The sequence below is a fragment of the Ahaetulla prasina genome, chromosome 1, assembly GCF_028640845.1.
Source record: "Ahaetulla prasina isolate Xishuangbanna chromosome 1, ASM2864084v1, whole genome shotgun sequence".
NCBI lineage: Eukaryota > Metazoa > Chordata > Lepidosauria > Squamata > Colubridae > Ahaetulla > Ahaetulla prasina.
The window spans coordinates 350,011,446-350,032,918 of NC_080539.1; the positions used below are offsets into that span (position 1 = coordinate 350,011,446).

A 21,473-nucleotide genomic window follows, 5' to 3' on the forward strand; every position below is an offset into this window, starting at 1 on the left:
GAAGATCTGAGCACCACACAGATGTAGCTGGAGATCCACATTTACTGTAAGTAACCCAGAAAGACATCTTGGGAGATACAGTGGCATATTCCTTGTGAAAACTTCAGTTCAGCATGGTTTTCCACAGTGGAAAGATCTAGAAAATAAGCTTGTATTTCCACAGTTGTGTTGTTCACCTGAGTAAAATGAGGGCTTCATTTAAGAAATCTTATGGAAATCCATTACCTCGTTATTTACAGACTTAATCTACATCAGGAAATTATTGGTCATCATTGGATGTGGTCATCAACAAATCTAAAAAAGAGCAGATAAATCCAAAGAAACCAAATGGATCGTTTATGATCTTCCTTGGAACACTTGGTGAACAACACAATAAATAGGAAATCTGGGAGATCACCTCTAAAATGGTTTAAGTAATTAAATGCTTTTACACGCATGCAAACAATTTCCCCTCCCCACTGATTTCCAGATTTGCTTTATCAGAAGCTGATCTCAAAATAATTTGATACTGAGGAAGTGCCACCGATTCAGAAAAAAACAGATTACTTTTCTAGAAGGTAATCTCTCTTTACCCTCAAAAAGTTTTATTTGTGGCAGGTGCCTGATGGGCAGATCCTACTACAATTCCTGTTCCTTGGAAAATTGCTGGCACACATTCCAACCATGACCTGGATGACTGAGAATCTCTACAGACCTTTAGCTATACAATTTGGGGTGAACACCCTTCGAATGGTCTGGAAGTAGGAATGGAATTCCAGAGGAAAAATTGCAGACTGCAGGAACCAGGAGCACCACTCAGGTGACCCTGAGGACACAGATAAACCTCCAAGTGCTTCAATTACCCTCTAAAAGGATGCAAATTACCAGCTGTCTGCCAGGAATATAAATCCTTCCATTCCCCACTATCCTGAAGAAGCTTTTTGGATGAGAAATGAAACAAAAAACCAAGAAAGTCCGGCTGCCTCCTGAAAAAAGCACTTTTGGGACAACCATGACCTGGATGGCTGATAATCTACAGACACTCGCTCCAATGTCAAAATTGTAGAAGAGCCCCACTAGTCCCCAAATCACTCTTTCCAATTAATAAAATCTATTCACAAGCATGACCTTTCATGAATTGCAGCTCATTTCATCAGATAGGTGGAACAGCTAAATGATACAGGATTTAAAGTGGAATGAGTTGGGGGGAGGGAATGAGGAGAGAGAGATTGAGACAAAGTGAAGTTTGCCGAGCTTTCGCAGTATCAAGACATGCTGGTTAGGTAAGAAAATGCCATTTTTTAAAAAAAGTCATCCACAGCTAAAGGGTCTCACCTTTCCTACCTAAAATGTTTGGTTATGGGAGTTTATCCCACATCCAAGCATCAAACGGGGAAAGTAACAATGAAAAATAAAAATAAAATGCAGTTGTCCAGATAAATTTTGAACTGTGGAAAAAAGTACAGCCTTTCAAGAAAGTAACACACCTACTTCATGTCAAATGTCAATAATACAAATAAATGTCAATGATACAATTATTTTTTATATTATGAAACAGCTGTTTAATTTTTAATCAAACCCCAAGGAGCAACTTTTAGTAACCCATCCATCCAGGACTGGTACACTCATTCCTAATAAAAAGTATGGACGAATCTGGGCAAACACAGGACAAGCCCTTTTCCTGGGGCTGGCAAAACAATTTCTAAGTTGTAACGGAGCCAGTTAATGTCCACTTCCTAACGGTGGGATCTGCATACTCTCCTCGGTGAGAAGCCCACTTTCTGCCCGGGAATAACCCCCGGCAAAAAAACTGCTCTCCTTTCCACTCATCCTCCTCCTGCTACGTTACTATTCCGCGAAAAAAGCGGAAACAGAGCACTGGACGCCACCTTCCTTATTTATTACTGGTGTCCTGCGTGAAACCCACAATCCCACAATCCAGCTTAGTTGAAAATTACAGACCTATCTCTATGCTGTGTCACCTGTAAAGTTATGGAATCTATCATCAACCAATCCATTACCCTCCAGCTAGAAACCAATAATCTACTCTCTAATAAACAATTTGGTTTCAGAAAAAAATTATCATGTAACTTACAACTTCTTCACTGCGAAAACATATGGACTACAAATCTTGATCAAGGCAAAACAATAGATGCAATATACATAGACTTCTGTAAAGCTTTTGACTCAGTGGTACACAACAAACTTCTCCTAAAACTAAAATCCTACTGCATCTCCGGACCCCTCCACAATTGGATAACAGCATTCCTGTCAAACAGACAACAAGCGGTCAAAATAGGCAGTGCCCTTTCAAATCCTGTTCCTGTCAATAACGGCGTTCCCCAAGGCAGTGTTCTTGGACCAACACTCTTCATATTATATATTAATGATCTCTGTGACCATATTAAAAGTAATTATGTTCTCTTTGCTGATGATGTCAAACTATTTAACACTACCAATAATACAGCTACTCTTCAAAAAGACCTTGACTTTGTGTCAGAATGGTCTAACTCTAAAACCTGGCAACTCCAAATCTCAACCAGCAAATGCTCTGTCTTACACATTGGAAAAAAGAATCCAGACACTAAATACAAACTCGACGGACATTACGTTACAGATGACCCCCACCCAGTCAAAGACCTTGGAGTCTTCATATCCAATGACTTAAGTGCCAAAGCCCACTGCAATTACATTGCAAAAAAGGCATTAAGAGTTGTTAACCTAATCTTGCGTAGCTTCTTCTCCAGAAACACTACACTACTAACCAGAGCTTATAAAACATTTGCTAGACCAATAGTGGAATACAGCTTGCCTGGCTGGAACCCATACCACATTTCAGACATCAATACAATTGAACCAGGGGTGAAATGCTCCCGGTTCGCACCGGCTCTCCAGATTAGGTAGCGATGGCAGCTGCTGGTTCGGAGGAACCATCAGCAGAGGTTTTTTTTTTTTTATACTTTTAAAAGTTTTTCTTCAGCTGAAACATGCCTTTAAAAGTAAAAAAAAAAAACCTGATGATCGCGGGGCTGAGCAGAGATCATCAGAACACTTTAAAAGTTTTGGGGATTTTGAGTAGATACCACAGAGTCTGGTAGTGTGTTCCAAGCATTAATAACTCTGTTACTGGAGTCATATTTTCTGCAATCAAGATTGAAGCGGTTAACATTAAGTTTAAATCTATTGTTTGCTCTTGTATTGTTGTGATTGAAGCTGAAGTAATCCTCAACAGGAAGGACATTGCAATAGATGATTCTATGAGTTAAACACAGGTCTTGTCGAAGGCAGCGGAGTTCTAAGTTTTCTAAATCCAAGATATCAAGCCTGGTGGTATAAGGTATTTTGTTATATTCAGAGGAGTGGAGAACTCTTGTAAAATATTTCTGGACACGTTCAATTCAGGGGTGAAATCTAAAAATTTTCCCTACCAGTTCTGTGGGTGTGGCTTAATTGGTGGGCGTGGCTTGATGGTCAGATGACTGGGTAGGCATGGCCAATAATAATAAATAATAAAAATAATAAACAAAGTATACAAAACCATAAGAGGTACCAAAAACCAACTTTCACACTTTACACACACACACCACAACTGACTCACACACACACAAAATGCCACATACAGCTTTGTGAGATTTTGTGTGTTTGTATAGTTAACCAAAAACTCTCTACTATTGACCTCACCCCATTCCTAAGAGGTCTTTAAGAGGCGTGCATAAGAGCACAAGCGTGCCTACCGTTCCTGTCCTACTGTTTCCTTTCATTATATCCAATTTATATATATAGTTACTTCATGCTTATGCTTATATATACTGTTGTGACAAAATAAGTAAATAATAAATAAATAAAATAAATCCCGCCTTGGATGAGAACCGCAAACACCCCGGCGTCGGGAAAGGAGCCACGTTGCAGTTCCACCGCCGTCCAGAAGTCGGCGCTGCGGCGCGGAACTCCAGTCTGTGAAGGCGGCGACGACGGCTTCTCTCCCGTGTGCGCTTGCGCAGCGACGTCAAAAGCGTCTGTCGCTCCCCCCTCCGGGGCCTCTGCGGCCACCCTGAATGATCCGGCCCAGAAACTTCCGCGCGCCTCGCTGTCAGGCCGGCCTTCCTTAGTGTCAATCGCCGCCGCCGCCGCCGCCATGGCGTTCACGTTCGCTGCTTTCTGTTACATGTTGGCGCTGCTCCTCACCGCTGCGCTTATCTTCTTCGCTATATGGCATGTGAGTGCAGGAGAAGCGCCCGGACATTCCCTGGAAATCTGGGGCGGTGGTCCTAAAGGGAGGGAGGGGTTAAGGGAGGGGTTGGTTGGAGGTGGGCAAAGGGGCTGCCTGGAGTTGAAGCGGGGGGGGGGGGGAAGCGAAGGAAGTCCTCCCCCCCCCCCTCACTTGGGTCGCTCGGTTTCTTCTGGAGGGTCGAACCCCCGAAGCGGCCGCTGATGCTGGAGGGGCGGGCATTAAAAAGCTAGTTGTCGTGGCGCCACGACGGAGAAGAGTCAACGCGAGGGAGGGAGGGAGGGAGGGACTGCGCCCCCCCCCCCGCGTTTGTACTTTGCATCTCAGCTGGTGAGGCCGGGAGGGTTTGGAGAACCCGGGGACCATGTGCTGCAGCGGGCACGTTAAGGTCGCCCTGGTAGTTTTTCTGCAATTATAAGGCGTGACCGAAATTTAAGTGTTGCGTGTACAGGAGTGTCATCCCGGCATCCTTTTTAGAAAACTGGGGGTGGGGGTGGGGCGCAGAAAGGGTTATTGGTGTGTCTCGAAGCTCAAGTTACCAAAGGAGAAAGGAGGAAAAGCATGTTAAGAAAGATACAGGGAACCTAGGACCTGCAATGGAGCCCAAAATTTAGGTGATTCAGTGAGGAATTTGTTAAGTGAGTTTGCTCCATTTTACGACTCGCCACGTATGAAATAAGAATAGAATAACTTTATTGTCACTTTGAAGGTACACTAATCGGCATACATTAAAATGAATTTTTGTTGTACAGCTCTCAAAGGGCCACCACCTCCAACATACACTGCATAACCATGACAGAATAAATAAATAAATACAAAATTGTGTATATACCCACATATATTATATGACACAGAGAAACAACACAGTCTGGTTCGGATGCATACATGTACATGGCAAGAAAACCCCCCCGCGAGTTTTTAGCAAACGGATGGGATAAGGAATAAAGCTGTTACAGAACCAGGAAGCCCTGCTAAAAATACTTTGTTAAGTAAATTAGCAACAAGGTTGTTAAGTGAATCTGGTTTCCCCATTGACTTTGCTTGTCAGAAGGGCGCAAAAGGGGACCACATGACTCTGGGATGCTGCAACCGTCATAAATCTGAGTCAGTTGTCAAGCATCCGAATGTAAATCACATGACCATAGTGATGCTGCAACGGTCATAAGTGTGAAAAATTGTCATAGTCACTTTTTTCAGTGCTGTTGTAACTTTGAACGGTCACTAAATGAACTGTTGTAAGTCAAGGACTACCTGTATTATAGAGCCTGGTGAAAGTGAATAGGGAAAAATACTTCTTTTTTGTAGTGTTTTTAACACCTCAGGGAAGTTAAAGGGGTATTTAAGGATTGGACTTATAGTCCGTGTTTTTGTTTATGGGATATTTAAAGTAATTAAACTTAAAAAAGATGCCATATATAGAAAAGATTAAAAATATGACATAAAGCTCAAAAATAAATTACTTCCTGAACCCTAGTTAATTAGTTACAGGTAATTAGAATTTCATCGTACAGGATACAGGTAGTCCTCAACTTATGACCACAATTGAGCCCAAAATTTCTGTTGCTGAGAAATTTGTTAGATGAATTTTGCCCCATTTTTCAACCTTTCTTACTACAATTGTTAAGTGAATAATAATAATAATAATAATAATAATAATAATAATAATAATAATAATAATAATAATAATTTAATTTGTTTAATTAATTAATCCTTCTCCCGAAGGACTCAGGGCGGTGAACAGGCAGATAAAATATACATACACACAATAATTAAAAAACATCCCTTAAAAAACTAATTTAAATGCCCAAAATATTAAAAAACGTACTTCCCCGTAAAATCACAGAATTTTAAAAACCCATCCAATAAAAATAAGAATCAGGCTAGTCCAGCCATACGGAATCACTGCAGCTGATAAGTTAATAACACGGTTAAGTCAATCTGGCTTCCCCATTGACTTTGCTGGTCAGAAGGTTGCAAGAAGTGATCACGTGACCCTGGGATGCTTCAGCGGTCATAAGTATGAACCAATTGGCAGCCATCTGAATTTTGATCACATGATCATGGGGATGCTGCAAAGGAAACTGTGAAAAATGGCCATAGGTCACTTTTTTGCAGTGCTATTGTAACTTCGAACGGTCACTAAATGAACGGTTGTAAGTCGAGGACTACCTGTATAGTGATCAGTTTGGATGTCTTCAAGAGATATTCACAAGGGCCAAGCTATCAAGCATGTGAAAAGCTGTGCACAGCTTTTAAAAGATGGTTCGTTGTGAGGAGCCACATTCATCCCTACAAACCACAGTATCAAATAGGGCAGCTACTGGTACCTCAGTTCTGTTTGAACAGCCAAGGGGATTCCCACGTATGCATGCCAACCTCGTTTGTAAAATGAAATGATCAGTTGAGGGGGCTCAATCCCATCTCAGTGCTTCGTCAAAAGTGGAATGATGGTACCTTGTTATGACAAGGTTGAACTATCCCACTGAAGTGGATCATTGCCATTCTGCACACTCCTGGTGTCTCCTGTCTGCTTTCTGTATGTTGCCACCAATAACCAGGCCGTTACACTCTGATGCCAATTGCCAAGGATCGCAACAGGAGAACTGTTAATTCACAGTGGTGTTTATAGGAAGCAAGACATTGAACTCAGGTGGGGTTTTAGTTTGTTACATTTTTTTTTATGAATGTGTTTGCCAAACTGGAATTTGACTGAGGTGTAGAATAAAGAGGAAAATATGAAAAAACTTGTGGGGTAAGAGACATCATGGGGTTTGGCCAGGGACCGTTAAAGCTTGTAGGGCTAGAATTGTAGGAGAGGGGAATCTTGGAAGAGGTGAGATTAGATGGGGCAGACTTATTTATGAGGGGAGTGGGCGGGTACATTATGCTGTACAGAATTGTAACATGCTTAATAGTCTCAGGATAAAATGTATCTGTCTGCTTTTGTGTGAATGTGTATTAAGGCTTTCTAGCTTAATGGGTAGGTAAAAGGTCAGAAATATCAAACCTTCTCTCCTACTAGCCCTCTTAGACTACATAGCACGGCCCCACCTTCTTGCCTCTGTGTAACTACTATGTAATTATTGCTGCAACCGCATATTTTTCAGGGGATGTCTTTATCTACTGATCTCCCCACAACCTTAATGTATAAGAGAGGGATCTGACAACCTGTGTGTCTTATTCACAAGGAAAAGGAAAAAAATCTATAGCCTGTAACCGGAGACAGACAAAATTAGCCCTCGGTAGTCAAATCAGAATGAAATTTCCCAAGGTATAAACAAAAATTATTTATTTCATTTATTTATCAGACTTGTACAGTATGCCATCTATTTTGCCAAAGGTGATTCTAGGTGGCTTATATAAAGTTAACATTATTTAAAAAAATAAAAATAAATAAACATTCCTTTTTGATTTTAAATAAAATGCACAAAATAATCAATGGAAATGAAAGTAGAGATTTTAGTGAAAATCATAGAGAGCAACTCAAGAGAGTCTCCAATAGGAAAAAATATACAAGCAGACTATGGGACGCATTGGTCTGTTACCTAAGAGACACTGAGCTGGCACAGAGAAACTATGCACTATCAGAGACTATAAAGTTTAAAACACATTCCAAAATGAAACTATCCTGATACAATATTTCTAGCTCACACCTGTTACCTTACTGATCGATGTAGCAAACATGTCCTGGTTGCATCCTTGGAATTTTCAGATTTTCATAGAATCCAGTCTTTAACCAGAGACTATGGAGCAGCCTTACTTAGCTCCTCTTTTTAGCCTCCATATGTTGCTTCTCTATTAGATTTTTAAATAGCAAACACTTTTTCCTCTGGAGAAGGGTAGAAGGCCAGGGGGAATCCCCTTTATGCATGTGCTAAGATAAACATCCTTACCTTGGAGAATCCTGTCTGACACCAAGAGATGTGCAATGGCGCTGCAGCCGACAGTCTGGAAGGCTGTGAAGACAAATTGGCCTCAACATTGATCCATGCTGTAAAATAGATAGCATGGACATTTTAATTGGATTATCAGATTGCATCTAAATTGTATTCTTTCCCCACTTTTATCCTAAAATTATGTAAATAAGTGAAACCAAACTTATTTTATAGTCTGAATCAGGGGTGAAATCTAAAAATTTTCCCTACCGGTTCTGTGGGCGTGGTTTAATTGGTGGGCGTGGCTTGGTGGTCAGATGGCTGGGTAGGCATGGCCAATAACAATAAATAATAAAAATAATAAACAAAGTATAAAAAAACAATAAGAGGTACCAAAAACCAACTTTACACACACAACACAACACAACACAACTGACACACACAATGTAAAAGCAGCTTCACTTCACACTTCACATAGCCACAAAAAGCTCAAAAAACAACTTTCACACTTTACACACACACAACACAACACAACTCAACTGACTCACACACAATGTAAAAGCAGCTGCACTTCACATTTCACACAGCCACAAAAAGGTCAAAAACCAACTTTCACACTTTACACACACAGAACACAACACAACTGACACACACACACACACAATACCACATACAGCTTTCTGAGATTTTGTGTGTTTGTGTAGTTAGAGTGAAACACTAGAGAAACACACCAAATCTCAGAAAGCTGCACAAATATTTTATTTTATTATTAAGGTTTGTGGACTTCAATTCCCAAAGTTCCTCAGCCAGGAAAGCCAGCCAGCATTAATCACTCAGTGATGAAATAGATTAGCTAAATTAGATTAGTTCTATCTGGTGCTGAAAATGAAACTGGGGCTTTCCGGCTGGGAAAAAAGCCATGAGGTCGATCAGTAATCAGGTAAGTGTCTTAAGACTCTCTTAAAAGGAGGTTTTCTAAGGTTCTGCTGATGAGGAACTCAGGTGAGATCCCCAGAGTAGCCTTTAAATTTTTTTAAAAAATTTTTTAAAAAAAGTTTAAAGACTCTGCCGATCTCAGCTGAGGGGTGGGATCCTCAAAGGCTTTTTTTTTACTTTTAAAGGCGTGTTTCAGCTGAAGTAAAAAAAAACCACTGCTGATGGTGGGCAGAGGCAGAGGCAGGGGGCGGGGCCAGGGATTTTTGCTACTGGTCCTCCGAACCAGCAGCCGCCATCGCTACCGGATCGCGCGAGTCGGTCCAATCCGGGAGCATTTCATCTCTGGTCTGAATGGCATACAATAAACATAATAAAAATTCCCAGTAAGATCACCTGATAAAAGTAAAAATAATAATTCCCCCAAACCAAAAAAAGAACAAGTCTTGATAATACAGTCAAAGAGAAGCATTCCTTATCCAGGCCCTGGGGAAAGAGACAATCTTTAAAGCCCCTAGTTGGGGCAACCTAACATCGGGATAGATATTCCAGAAAGAGGATAGGTTTGACACTAGAGTAAGGACCCAATAAATGACTTTTTTTTCCACGGATGTGTCCTGGAGCAAGAAGCATATAAAGTGGACAACAGTTTGAATTGCACATAGAAGTCTATCAGTAATGAGCACAGCTCATGTAGGAGAGGTGCCACATAGGTTTGACATGTTGGGACTGTGCATTTGCATTCTGGACCAGTTGCAGTTTCTGAGTGGTCTTCAAGGGCAGTCCCATGTAGAGTATATGGCAGTAGTCAAATATGAGGTAATTAAGATAGAAGTGATTGTGAAAAAGAAATCTTGGTCAAGGTAAGGGTGAAGTTGATACAGTGGACAAATGGATGAAGGCCCTCCTGGTTATACCTGCCATTCCTTGAGCAGGAGCTGAGGATCCAGGAGGACTCTCAAATTGTGTTCCAGTTGTCTGGAGAGATACAACTCTATCCAGAACTAAACATGGAAAATTCCTGATACCGCAAGAGCTAAAAACCTCCTGCCATTCCATTTTGCTATGATTGACCTTAAACCTCATCCAGATCTTCACAGCATCCAGGCACTAGGGCACCATTTTGATGACATTGTTTGGGTTGGCCTGGGATCAATATGTACAACTGAGATTCTTTGGTGTATTGATGGTATTAAATTCTATATTGGCAGATGATCACACCCATCATTTTCATGTAGATATTATACAGGAAAAGGGGGAAGATTGAGCTCTGAAATCCCCATGGATAAGGGGTCAAAGGTTTGCCCACCAGCATTAAGTGGAACCCTCTAGTGAGAAAAGAGAACTATTATAACACTGTGTTTCCAATACCCGTAGCCACCCTAGATGGCTATGATGATTGATTATATTAAAAGCCATTGAGAGATTTAAAAGTTTCAAGTTCACACAATATCCATCCTGCCTCCACAAGTTCAGTCAAGGCTGTCTCAGCCTGAAACCACACTAGAAAGAATCCAGATAATCCCGTGGATCTCTGAAACTCTAACCAAGGGGTGTCCAAACTTGGCAACTTTAAGACTTGTGGACTTCAACTTCCAGAATTCTGGGAGTTGAAGTCCACAAGTCTTAAAGGTACCAAATTTGGACACCCCTGCTCTAACCTGACCACTTTCTCAGCAAGCTTCCTAAGAAAGAGAAGGTTGGCGAAGGTTAGATAAAAGTGTTCAGAATTGTTATGCCCAACAATGGCTTTGATAACAGATGGATTTTCACCATCTTTTTCAGGGAATATAGTGCCACACATCATCTCCCAAGAAATTTTAATCCTTCTGGAGGTGCATGGATTTCATAACCAGGTTATTGGGTTATTAAATATTCTAAGATACTAAGATTCTGTCCACTTTTTCAGGAGTGACAAGGTGAAACACCTCCCAGATAACAGGTCCAGATAAAGCCTCAGTCAGCTCACTGTGACTTGCTCAGAATCCAACTCCAATTCATACACTTTGAATATTCAAGGTTCAGTGGGAAGGTGGCTGCTGCTACTGTGTAGAGCATTTGAGTGAACACCTAAAAGTGTGCTTTAAAAAGTTTATTTATTATTACTTGAAGCTAACTGGGTGAGTCAGTTCCTTAAGAGATTACCTCAGTATTTGAATTTGGAAGTCGGGCTGTTCCAAATACTGGATTTTAGAATAGTAAGAGTTCTTACACTGTTACTTAATCATTTTAATTTTATTTTAGATTATAGCTTTTGATGAGCTGAAGACTGACTACAAGAATCCTATAGACCAGTGTAATACACTAAATCCTGTAAGTTTATATGAGACAGAACTTTCTTCATGAATTCCTAATTAGTTATGTTTTTTGGCAAATGTATGATGATTTAACATAGATAACCATTTAACATTTAACATGCATTTTGTTTGATTCTACAATATCTAACAGATTTAAGATTTCTGGGTAGAATTGTGTCCCTGTACTCTTGCACACTTACCCTCACTCCCCATTCTTGAAATTCTGACTTATTTATCTGCTGGTGAACTTGTCGGTGGTCACACTAACATTCTTTCAATCTGCTTTTTACGTTTTCGGTACAAAGACAGTTGAAAAGGTTAAAAAGATTAAAAGAGTCAAAATTGCATTCAAGGTGTGTACTGCTTTTTAGTTTAATGTCTTAATCCCATAGTCTTTTTGTTTTCCATTTATTAGGATCATGTTTTGGTCCATATGCCTGTTCATTTGCTTGTCTTTTGTCTATTCAGGGATTGAAATAATTCATCGAATTTTGCACTTGCTTAATAAGAGATGGGGAAAACTGTTTCATGCTTAAATTCTTCTACAAGAAATCAGTTACTGACAGGACTTGGCGTCAACAATTCAATAAGTTCATGTTTATTTAAATGGAAGAAATGCCATATCTGTGCCTTAATCAGTATTTGCAAATGGAATTCAACAATTCCATGAACAACGGTTAAATTAGGATGCTGATTAAATGATACACATTTTGGAATTAGGGAGAAGGAATATTCTGCCTTCTTGATTTACTGTGGATTATTTGCATGGAAATAGCTAGGGAATAGTCCTATAGAAGTGTAATAATAAAAATAGTAATTTTCCCTTATTGCTCATCTTGATCTTAGGTAAAGGTAAACACATGTGTGCTAGTCATTTCCAGCTCTAGGGACAATGCTTATCTCCGTTTCTAAGCGAAGAGCCAGCGCTGTCCGAAGATGTCTCCATGGTCATGTAGCTGGCATGATTAAACACTGAAGGCTAACGGAGCACTGTTGCTTTCCCAACAAAGGGGTCCCTATTTTTCTACTTGCATTTTTTATGTGCTTTTGAACCGCTAGGTTGGCAGAAGCTGGGACAAGTAACGGGAGCTCACTCTTACGTGGCTCTAGGGATTTGAACTGCTGAACTGCCGACCTTCTGATCGACAAGCTCAGGGTCTTAGCTACTGAACCACCGTGTCCCTTACCTTGATTTTAGGGACACTTTTTTGCAGCTTCTGCCATGGGTATGTTTAATACCCACCAATTCTGTTTTTCCATGTTGTGACAAGTACAACCGTAGTTGATCTTAGTGAGTTATGTGCCCATTTCCAAAACGTTCAAAGTAGTCCTAATAGGTGGCAGTAGTTGTCTGACTTTGTGTGACCTGGAAGTTAAGGTAGATCTGGAATGATTAAGGAGATCTTGGAAGGAACCAGGGCTATAGACTGAATCTGGGCAGTTGGCAGAGCCAACAATTTCTGTATTGTTGTCAATACAATTGCATGCCCAGAACTATGAAATCACCAGGAATCAAAGTTGACTTGAAGAAGACCTTATTGTAGTGTTCAATAGTTTGCAATCCCTGTGCTCTCCACTGTCTGTGTGATTGGTAAGAAGTTACTCTAATCTCTTGCATTTACCTATTTAGAAAATACCTACCATTCTCTGTACACATTTATACCATTAACTATTTAGTCCTTAGAGGACCAGACCAGCATTTCCCACTTTTGTATGCCTTATTCCCAAGTTTATTTTAAAATATTTCTCTTTTGCTTGTTGACAAACTGTAACAAATTACGGTATACTGGAAAGATTTGGAAAAGACTATGTCTTTTCATATATTTTTGACATGGATTGACTAGATCAGGGGTCTCCAACCTTGGCAACTTTAAGACTCCCAGGGAGTTGAAGTCCACAAGTCTTAAAGTTGCCAGGGTTGGACACCCCTGGACTAGATAGCATTCCTCTAAAAAAAATAGATCAGATATCCCCTGCTGAAGTTGAGGAACTGGCATTAGTGCTAAATGCAATCTGATGAATGAGAAAAAAAATATTGTGAGATAGAGTGACTGCTAAAACATGTCTTCTAATGAAGGAAGAAATAACATAGATAGAAGCCGTGCATGGAACAGTTTACTCTACTCGATTCATCTCTCATTTGTTGTGTGAGTGAGAGAGACTTTTCACTACATCTGTGCATCCCCTTATCAGACTTTTAAGAAAAAAGATATTACCATATGCATGTTTATGCTTCTCTGGGCTTTTTTGTTTAATACAGAGAGAAATTTGCTGAGCGATTTTTGCATATCGTTTAATTGTGTGCCATAAATGGAATCTTCGTGTGGGAATGTAGCGTCTTGAGAATATATGCAGAGAAAAGTAATAATAAAAATAAGAAATTTCTATGGTAGCAAGTTAGCAGGAATCTTAGCATTACAATGTAATTTTGATACTTTATGACTGAATTGCTGAATTGGTTTATTGTTTAAATAAATGACTTTTTAATTTACTTACTAGTCTTACATGCCCTGGATGGTCTCATAAACACCTGCCATAGACCTGGTTTACCTGTTCATGGAATGGCTAACCACAGAACACCCAGTGGTTCTCTTTTCTTCTGCTCTCCTTTTTCTTGTTTTTGGGCAGTTGAATAATAATAAAATAAGAAATTTCTATGGTAGCAAGTTAGCAGGAATCTCAGCATTACAATGTAATTTTTGATACTTTATGACTGAATTGCTGAATTGGTTTATTGTTTAAATAAATGACTTTTTAATTTACTTACTAGTCTTACATGCCCTGGATGGTCTCATAAACACCTGCCATAGACCTGGTTTACCTGTTCATGGAATGGCTAACCACAGAACACCCAGTGGTTCTCTTTTCTTCTGCTCTCCTTTTTCTTGTTTTTGGGCAGCTGGAAACATTTTTCACACAAAGCACTGCCCTGGCTGCTTCTACTTTCTAAGTATGTCTTAGAAGAGAAAGCTCTCTGTTATCCTTGAAAATCAAGGCATTAGAGGGCTGGTGCTTTCCTTTATAGCAGGGGTGTCAAACTCAAGGCCCTCGGGCTGCATCCAGCCCGTGAGCTGCTTAAATCTGGCCTGTGGGGCCGGCCTGGAAATAGCAAAGGACCAGCCCGCAGTGCCTCTGCCACATACAGCCCCTATGCGGCCTGTTTTCGGCCTCCCCAGCCTCCAGCAGCACTCTGCTGGCCAAAAATGGGCCGTTCCACATGGCTCGTTTTTGGGCGGCAGAGTGCTGCTGGAGGCCGGGGAGCCCGATCTTGTATTATCATGTTATTTATGCTATTGTGTTTTTATTATTAGTTGAATAATAATAAAAATACAATAGTATAAGTAGCTTTTCTGCTTGGAAAAGCAATTTACTATTAAACAATAGGAAATAAAAAGTTTAGTGGTGTATGAAGAATAAGTAATAAATTTTTGCCAGTAATAATTGGTAGAAGAGATAGGAAAATGGATATAGTAAAGAACTGTGGAAAGAAAGAAGGGGAAAAATTGCATCTTGAGCCTGTGTCAAATGCCCACCCTGGCCATGGCCACAACCCGGCTCTCCGAGGTCAAACACAACCTGATGCGGCCCTCAATGAAATTGAGTGGTTTCTTTTCTATAGGCATTGCATAATGTAACCCAGATCAGCAGAAGTGAAATTTGAATGTATTGAGTCTACGCTGATTAAAGTCTGTGTTTCTTTTACACTAGAAACTACACTTCATTTGCTTCTGCAAATTCAGATAAATCAATGCACATCAAATCACCAATGGCTTTTGTTAAAGTGAATAGTTGCACATTTAGTTCAGTATAGCTGCCTATAACGACCTCGTATAATCAGAATTTGCTATATTAGGTTTATTGAAAAAATATTGATTAAAAATCAATATATAAAAAAATACAACTGGAAATAAGTTTTCCTCAGAACATAAAATCCAGGAAAGATTGAATATAGACATAGATTTTTTTTCTATTGTATTTGCTTCTGTCTTCAGACTGGAATTTCTGCTAATTATATATAGTGATTTGTGCAGCAGTTTTGGGCCTAAATCCCCCATAGTCTTTCTAACCTGGTGTCTTAACCACTAGACCAAACTGCTTTCTTTATCTGCCTTCTCCCAATTTTATGAGGTCTGTTTCTCTTTTGGTGTTCCTCCCTCTGCCTTGTCTTTATTTCTCCCATAAAAAGATAAAGACTGCTTCCAGCATTTTGTGACAGGCCAGACTAAAAACTAGCCACCTTGTCCCCAGTAATAAAATTTATACTATGTTTTAAAATGTCAGATATGTCTACATATTCCATGAGGTTACTGACCTTTCTTTAGAAAGTGTGTAATTCAAACTTGCACATATTTTAATGGTGAGATAGCGCAGTAAAATTATGGAAACGTTTTTTGTCTAGGCAGCTGAGGTTCTACTTGCAATTAATTAGAGATACACAGGCAGCTTTCAAAGATATCTAAATGTCATCTGCTAATGTAATATGGAGACTGATAGAACTTATGTAGCATAAATCTAACATCTCCAGGATAAAAGTTGGACATTCGAAGGTATATGTGATAGTGCTGTTAGTTTAATGTTTATACTGCAAAATTCTGTAAGACATATTAACAAATTTATTCAGTTCCTCTAAGTATGTGTAACACAAGTCAGTTATTATGACACAATAGATTGACATTTTCTCCACTGGTTTATCTTGTCTAATGGGCTTCACTCCCTTATTGTTCCTATAAATAATGATGTCCTTATTTTAAGTGCACAAAAATCAAAAAGAGCGTGATCTAACTACCTGTCTTCTTTTGCAGCTTGTACTTCCAGAGTATCTCATCCATGCATTCTTCTGTGTCATGTTTTTGTGTGCAACAGAATGGCTTACACTGAGTCTTAATATGCCATTATTGGCTTACCACATTTGGAGGTAATTTTGAACATAGTTTGGTAAAGCTTTACTTGTACAGCTTTCATTTTTGTTTTTCCATGTATTGCATTCTGTGTGAATTGTTCTGCAAGGATTTTCCTGTCCCTCAGATTTTGCTCTCCAATATTGCTTGGTCCACTGGGACAGATGAGAGGCCTTATTGAATTCTTTCCCCCTTCCTTACTTTTGGAAGATCCCGAGGGAAACAAGAGAAAGATAACAGTGTGTTGCATTCTTCTGCTATATCATCATCAGAGATGTTGTGATCTTGTTGTCATTGCTCATACTTAATACAGTTGCTTTGCACTTTTACTCCCAAAGAAACTGATACAAAACTTCATGTTTATATTTCCATTCAGCAACATGAAAGAGAGAGGGATCAGATCAGCACATTCAGAGGGATATTACCCATCTGCCAGATATTATAAGATACTATCTCTTTCTACTATTAGAAATCACCCCTTTTACATTCTTGCTTATCTCAGCTGCAGAGACCATAGGATGATCATAAAGGATGCTTCACTTAGATTTGAGATTTCATGTGTTTCATGAAACTTGTCTTATAGTTTGAGAGTGGCCAGTTTGATGTCAGAAACTGAATGTTGGCAGAGATAAACTGAACAGAGATTTTCCATTTCAATGGTGTATATTTCATTGAGAGCCAATTTGGTGTAGTGATTTAGGCACCAGAATATAAACTGGGAAACTGGGAGTTCTAGTACTAGTCCCACCTTAGGCATGAAACCAGATAGGTAACCTTGTGTCAGTTCAGCCTAGGAAGCAGGCAATGGCAAACCATTTCTGAAATCTTGCCAAGAAAACCACAGGGACCTGTCCAAGTAGTCACCAAGATGACTTGAAGGAACCAATTTTTTTCCATTAACGCTGAATCAAGGAATTTGGAGTATGCGGAATAAATGCCAGCATAGAAAGCACTATAAGTATAATAATGGATGTAGTTTCTTGACAAGTAAACTCATTTTTCTTGTGGCTTTTAAAAAAAAACACCAATTCACTTTTTCAGGTATATGAGTAGGCCTGTAATGAGTGGACCAGGACTCTATGATCCCACAACCATTATGAATGCGGATATTTTAGCATATTGTCAGAAGGAAGGGTGGTGCAAACTAGCATTTTATCTTCTATCCTTTTTTTACTACCTATATGGGTAAGTCATCTGTTTTTAATAAAAATGTCTTTGTGATAAGTAGTTTTAAAATCTCTGAGCATATTTAATGTTATAAGATTAAGTTATGACATTTTATAAAATGGTTTCCATGGTGAGGGTAGACAAGAATCACTTGCATTTTCATAATATACATTATATAATCAGTTGCAGTCACCTACATTATTTTCCAAGAAAGCTATATATTCCATGAGTAACAGAGACATATTAAATTTGAGACTAAAGCTCCGTTTCGTTGCATGGTGGTTCCCTAAGTAAGCACAGGCATAATGAAAGGGGGAAGGGAAGTTGATGAATGCCCAACAGCATCTCGTTTGATTTATACCTTATTTTATACATTTTATATATATATTATTTATTTGCTATTTATATATATATATTTATCAATTTATACCTCTTAATTGAGCAGCTTAAGGTGGCACACCTAATTGTTTCCTCCCATTTTCCCCTACAGCAGAAATCCTGTGTAACATAGATTGAAAATGGATCTGAGTCTCAGGTTCCAGTTCAAGCCCTTAAACCATGGGTCTGCAAACTTGGTTCTTTTAAGGCTTGTGGACTTCAACTCTCAGAGTTCCTCTGGCTGAGGAACTCTGGGAGTTGAAGTCCACAAGTCTTAAAAGAACCAAGTTTGCAGACCCCTACCTTAAACTATAATACCATACTGACTCACTGTGTGGCACATTTTTGTTTCAGCAATAACAGGGTTATAGGATTCCTGATTCTTTTGGAATTCCTGATCCTGGAACAAGAGCCTCATTTACTGATGTTCAGAAAGCAAAGTATTTGTTCAGAAGTTGCTTACTAAATTGCTTTATTGAGGAATATGCTTTACTGTAGACAAAACCTGTTTTCACTTTCAAAAATGAAAATAAAACTCTCGTTATTTTAAATATTAAGACAATTAAAATTATTTTATAATAAGTTGGGATTTGGTGTCAGAATAACATTAAGCACCAACAAGAGAATTAAATGATGAACAATTGCATTAATGTAATCTGGAGATGTGCACCCTCTTTAGTATAAAAGATATTTGCTTGGTTGATTTCTATATTATTAAGAATAAATCCCGCAAATAAAGCATTTATGATATGATGAAAACTAGTAATTAATGTTGGTGAATCACTGGAGCTTAAATAAGGACCATGACCATACATTTGGAACTGTCCATACTATTTTCAATATATCAGCTTGGAAGAGGAAAAACATGTCACCTTTTCTTGGCAGAGTTTTTTAATTGGCGTACTGCAATTATCATCATACTGTTACACAAGTGAGTCCAGTCTGGCTTTAAGTTTCTGTGGTAGGAGGGATACACCAGTAGAAATGTCTGGCCATAACCCTAGTCAGCCCAGTGGTGAAGCTTAAAGGTTGGTTACTAGTTATCCATCTCCAATGAAACAGAACAAACATTTAACAAATATATATATATATTATTTTTTTATTCTTTTCTTTCCAACAGCATGATTTATGTTTTGGTGAGCTCCTAAAGAATGATGTACAGCAGACTTGATTCCAGCAAAGTGCATGCAGAAAAGCCATAAAGCAAAGGATTATCTTTGAAGAAGAAACTGGTATAAAGATTTAGCTATGGAATCTCATGATCATAGTAATAGTAGAAGGAAAAGGCTCTTCTCTTCTACTGTTTTCTCCCGTCCAAAAGCAACTAGTCTTTAATACTCATGGACAGACTTTTTCAATTGGGATATTTAAAGTGGCAAGAATTACATAAAAATTAATGTAACACAACTGCCTCTGGCTTTTGGACAGTTTTATTCCTGCCTTCCATAAGGATCAGTTGTATCTTCAGTAAAAAATGTGAAAATTACTGTCCTTAGTATGAGGATTTCCCCCGTTTTGTTTACTGGACTTTATAGTGGCTTATTTGGATAATGGACTTCATTCCCCGTCAATTGTAGTCAACATTTCTAAAACACTGAATGCTTTTCTGTATGTTATCTCTTAGGTAACCTCTGTGTGTCACGTAGATGAATACATAAGTACAACTGCAGGAAGAGTTGTAGTTCTATTTTTACTATTAGGATATTCTCCAGTAATATGCATGGATCAACATTTTCCTATTAACATGAAACACTGAGCTTTAATTTCCCAGGCTAAATGGATGTTAGGAAAAGTAGAGCTCATTATTACCATGAAACATTGAGCTGACTATTCCTTGCTTTAGTTTTCCAGACTAGATGGATATTAAGAAAAGTATTTTCATTTTTTTTCATATTTAAAAAAAACCTGCAATTGTCTCAAACTGCCATACATCTGAAACCCATTTAATAAAAAATCATTTTGAGAATGCAAGGCATATATTTTGAGTTATACATGCCATAGAGTTTGGCAAATTTATTTCCTATGTCACACAATAAAAATCTCCAAGAGATTTAAATATTAACATTTCAGACATAAGCGGTTAGCTGTTGAGCAAGCATGGATAAATTCTCCTGTGAATTATTTAATACCTGCTGATTTCTGCGAGTTTTACATTGGTAAACTTTGCTATGGTTCTAAAAGAAAATGCTATGTGTAAGCAAGAACATGGTCTTTGGAACAAATTATTTAAGTTTTCATTCTGAAAGATTTCTAGATCATGTACTTTCCAATTTAAAGCACTTTGGAAAATGGATAATCATGGGAGAAAAAAATATTATTAAACTAGACTGAATTTTATTCACCCTGTTGAAAGCATTTTAATCTATTCATGATGGAATGTCCCTTTGCAGTTTGAAAATAAGGGAGCTACAAGATTACAAGACCTCTTGTAGGTACAAACGAGTGAGTTTTTCATTTAGGTTCATAAAAATGGGTGAAAAAGTAGTAAATATGGAGGACTTTAATTAGAAACAGTCCATGAAAATTTCTGAACATTTTAAAAAGCTGTGAAGCTGACTTCTTTAAAATGAGTTGAGTTTGCCAAAATGATAGGGAACACACGTGTCGAGATTCTGTTGAGAGCTGTGCACATTTCTTGTCACCATCTTCAACATCAGAGTATTTAGGCTAGTGCTTGATGTAAAAAATTATGTTCATACAATGCAGCAGTTTCTAGATATGCAAGTTGCTGTGGAAAACCTCTGTAATTATCCACATCACTCCTTTAAATATGCGAGATATCCTTAGTGATATTTTCACATGGAAAAGTATCTGTTTTTGATATTTTCTCTTTTATAGTAGCACTGAATTTTTACATGAACTTGAATGCTAGCTGCACCATTGTGTTGCCTATTTGGGAGACTTGTAGCATTTTAAGAATAAAAATAATGGATTGTCATGCATATTATGACCTTTGATATTGGAACTTATATTACAGAATGCATAATGAGTCACATGCTGGATAAGGCCTCTTGCTTATTTCATCTCTTCACCAAAAAAATCTGCTGAATATTTTTTTAAGCAGTGGATGTGTTTGTTCCTATACATTGATTTGTCAGTTTATTAAATACGAAATTGTAAAAATGGCAGATCCCCTTTGCAGATGGGGAAAAATGGTAATACTTTCCAGAGCTTACTCTACAAAAAAAGCACATTTGTAATAGAGCAATTCTATTACTATTCCATTTTGTCTGCCCCTTTTAAAGTATACTTTCTTGCTAGATGAGTTTGTCTTTCACTTTTTTATTATATGTGAAACCGGCCATTTATTAGTAATACGATTAGCGGTGAGCAGGAACATCTTGAGGAAAGGAGTCCTGTTCTGGAAAGCATAAAAAATTCTTCCCTGCCTGGCAGCCATCATTTACCTCGTAAGTGTAAATTACATTTGTATTCTAAGAACCCATAGCCACAGAATGAGAGTAATTGTGAGTCCTGCATATGCACTTGCTTACCCAAACAGTTCTTTTTATATTTGAAATGAGAAATGGACAGAAGAATAGCAAACAGATCAAACTACCAAATTCAATTATGTCTTTGTAGCAATGTACACCAGAGTACATCAGCCAAACCAAAGCAAAGATAAAAACGATTGTTGAAAAAATAAGATACTGGTTTGTTGAATTTATATATACTGATGAATATTCTGTGCATGCTCTTTATCTGTTGACTGTGGAAC

The 21,473-nt window shown here is 38.5% G+C and overlaps 1 protein-coding gene across 1 annotated transcript; it reads left to right on the forward strand.

Moving 5' to 3' along the window:
- Positions 1-3,986: 3,986 nt before the first annotated feature.
- On the forward strand, positions 3,987-21,401 carry CNIH1 (cornichon family AMPA receptor auxiliary protein 1). The gene is made up of 5 exons (XM_058163047.1): positions 3,987-4,195; positions 11,260-11,328; positions 16,115-16,227; positions 17,252-17,395; positions 18,876-21,401. The coding sequence occupies exons 1-5, from the start codon at positions 4,115-4,117 to the stop codon at positions 18,901-18,903; spliced, it is 435 nt and encodes a 144-aa protein (XP_058019030.1). The 5' UTR covers positions 3,987-4,114; the 3' UTR covers positions 18,904-21,401.
- The last annotated feature ends 72 nt before the right edge of the window (positions 21,402-21,473 follow it).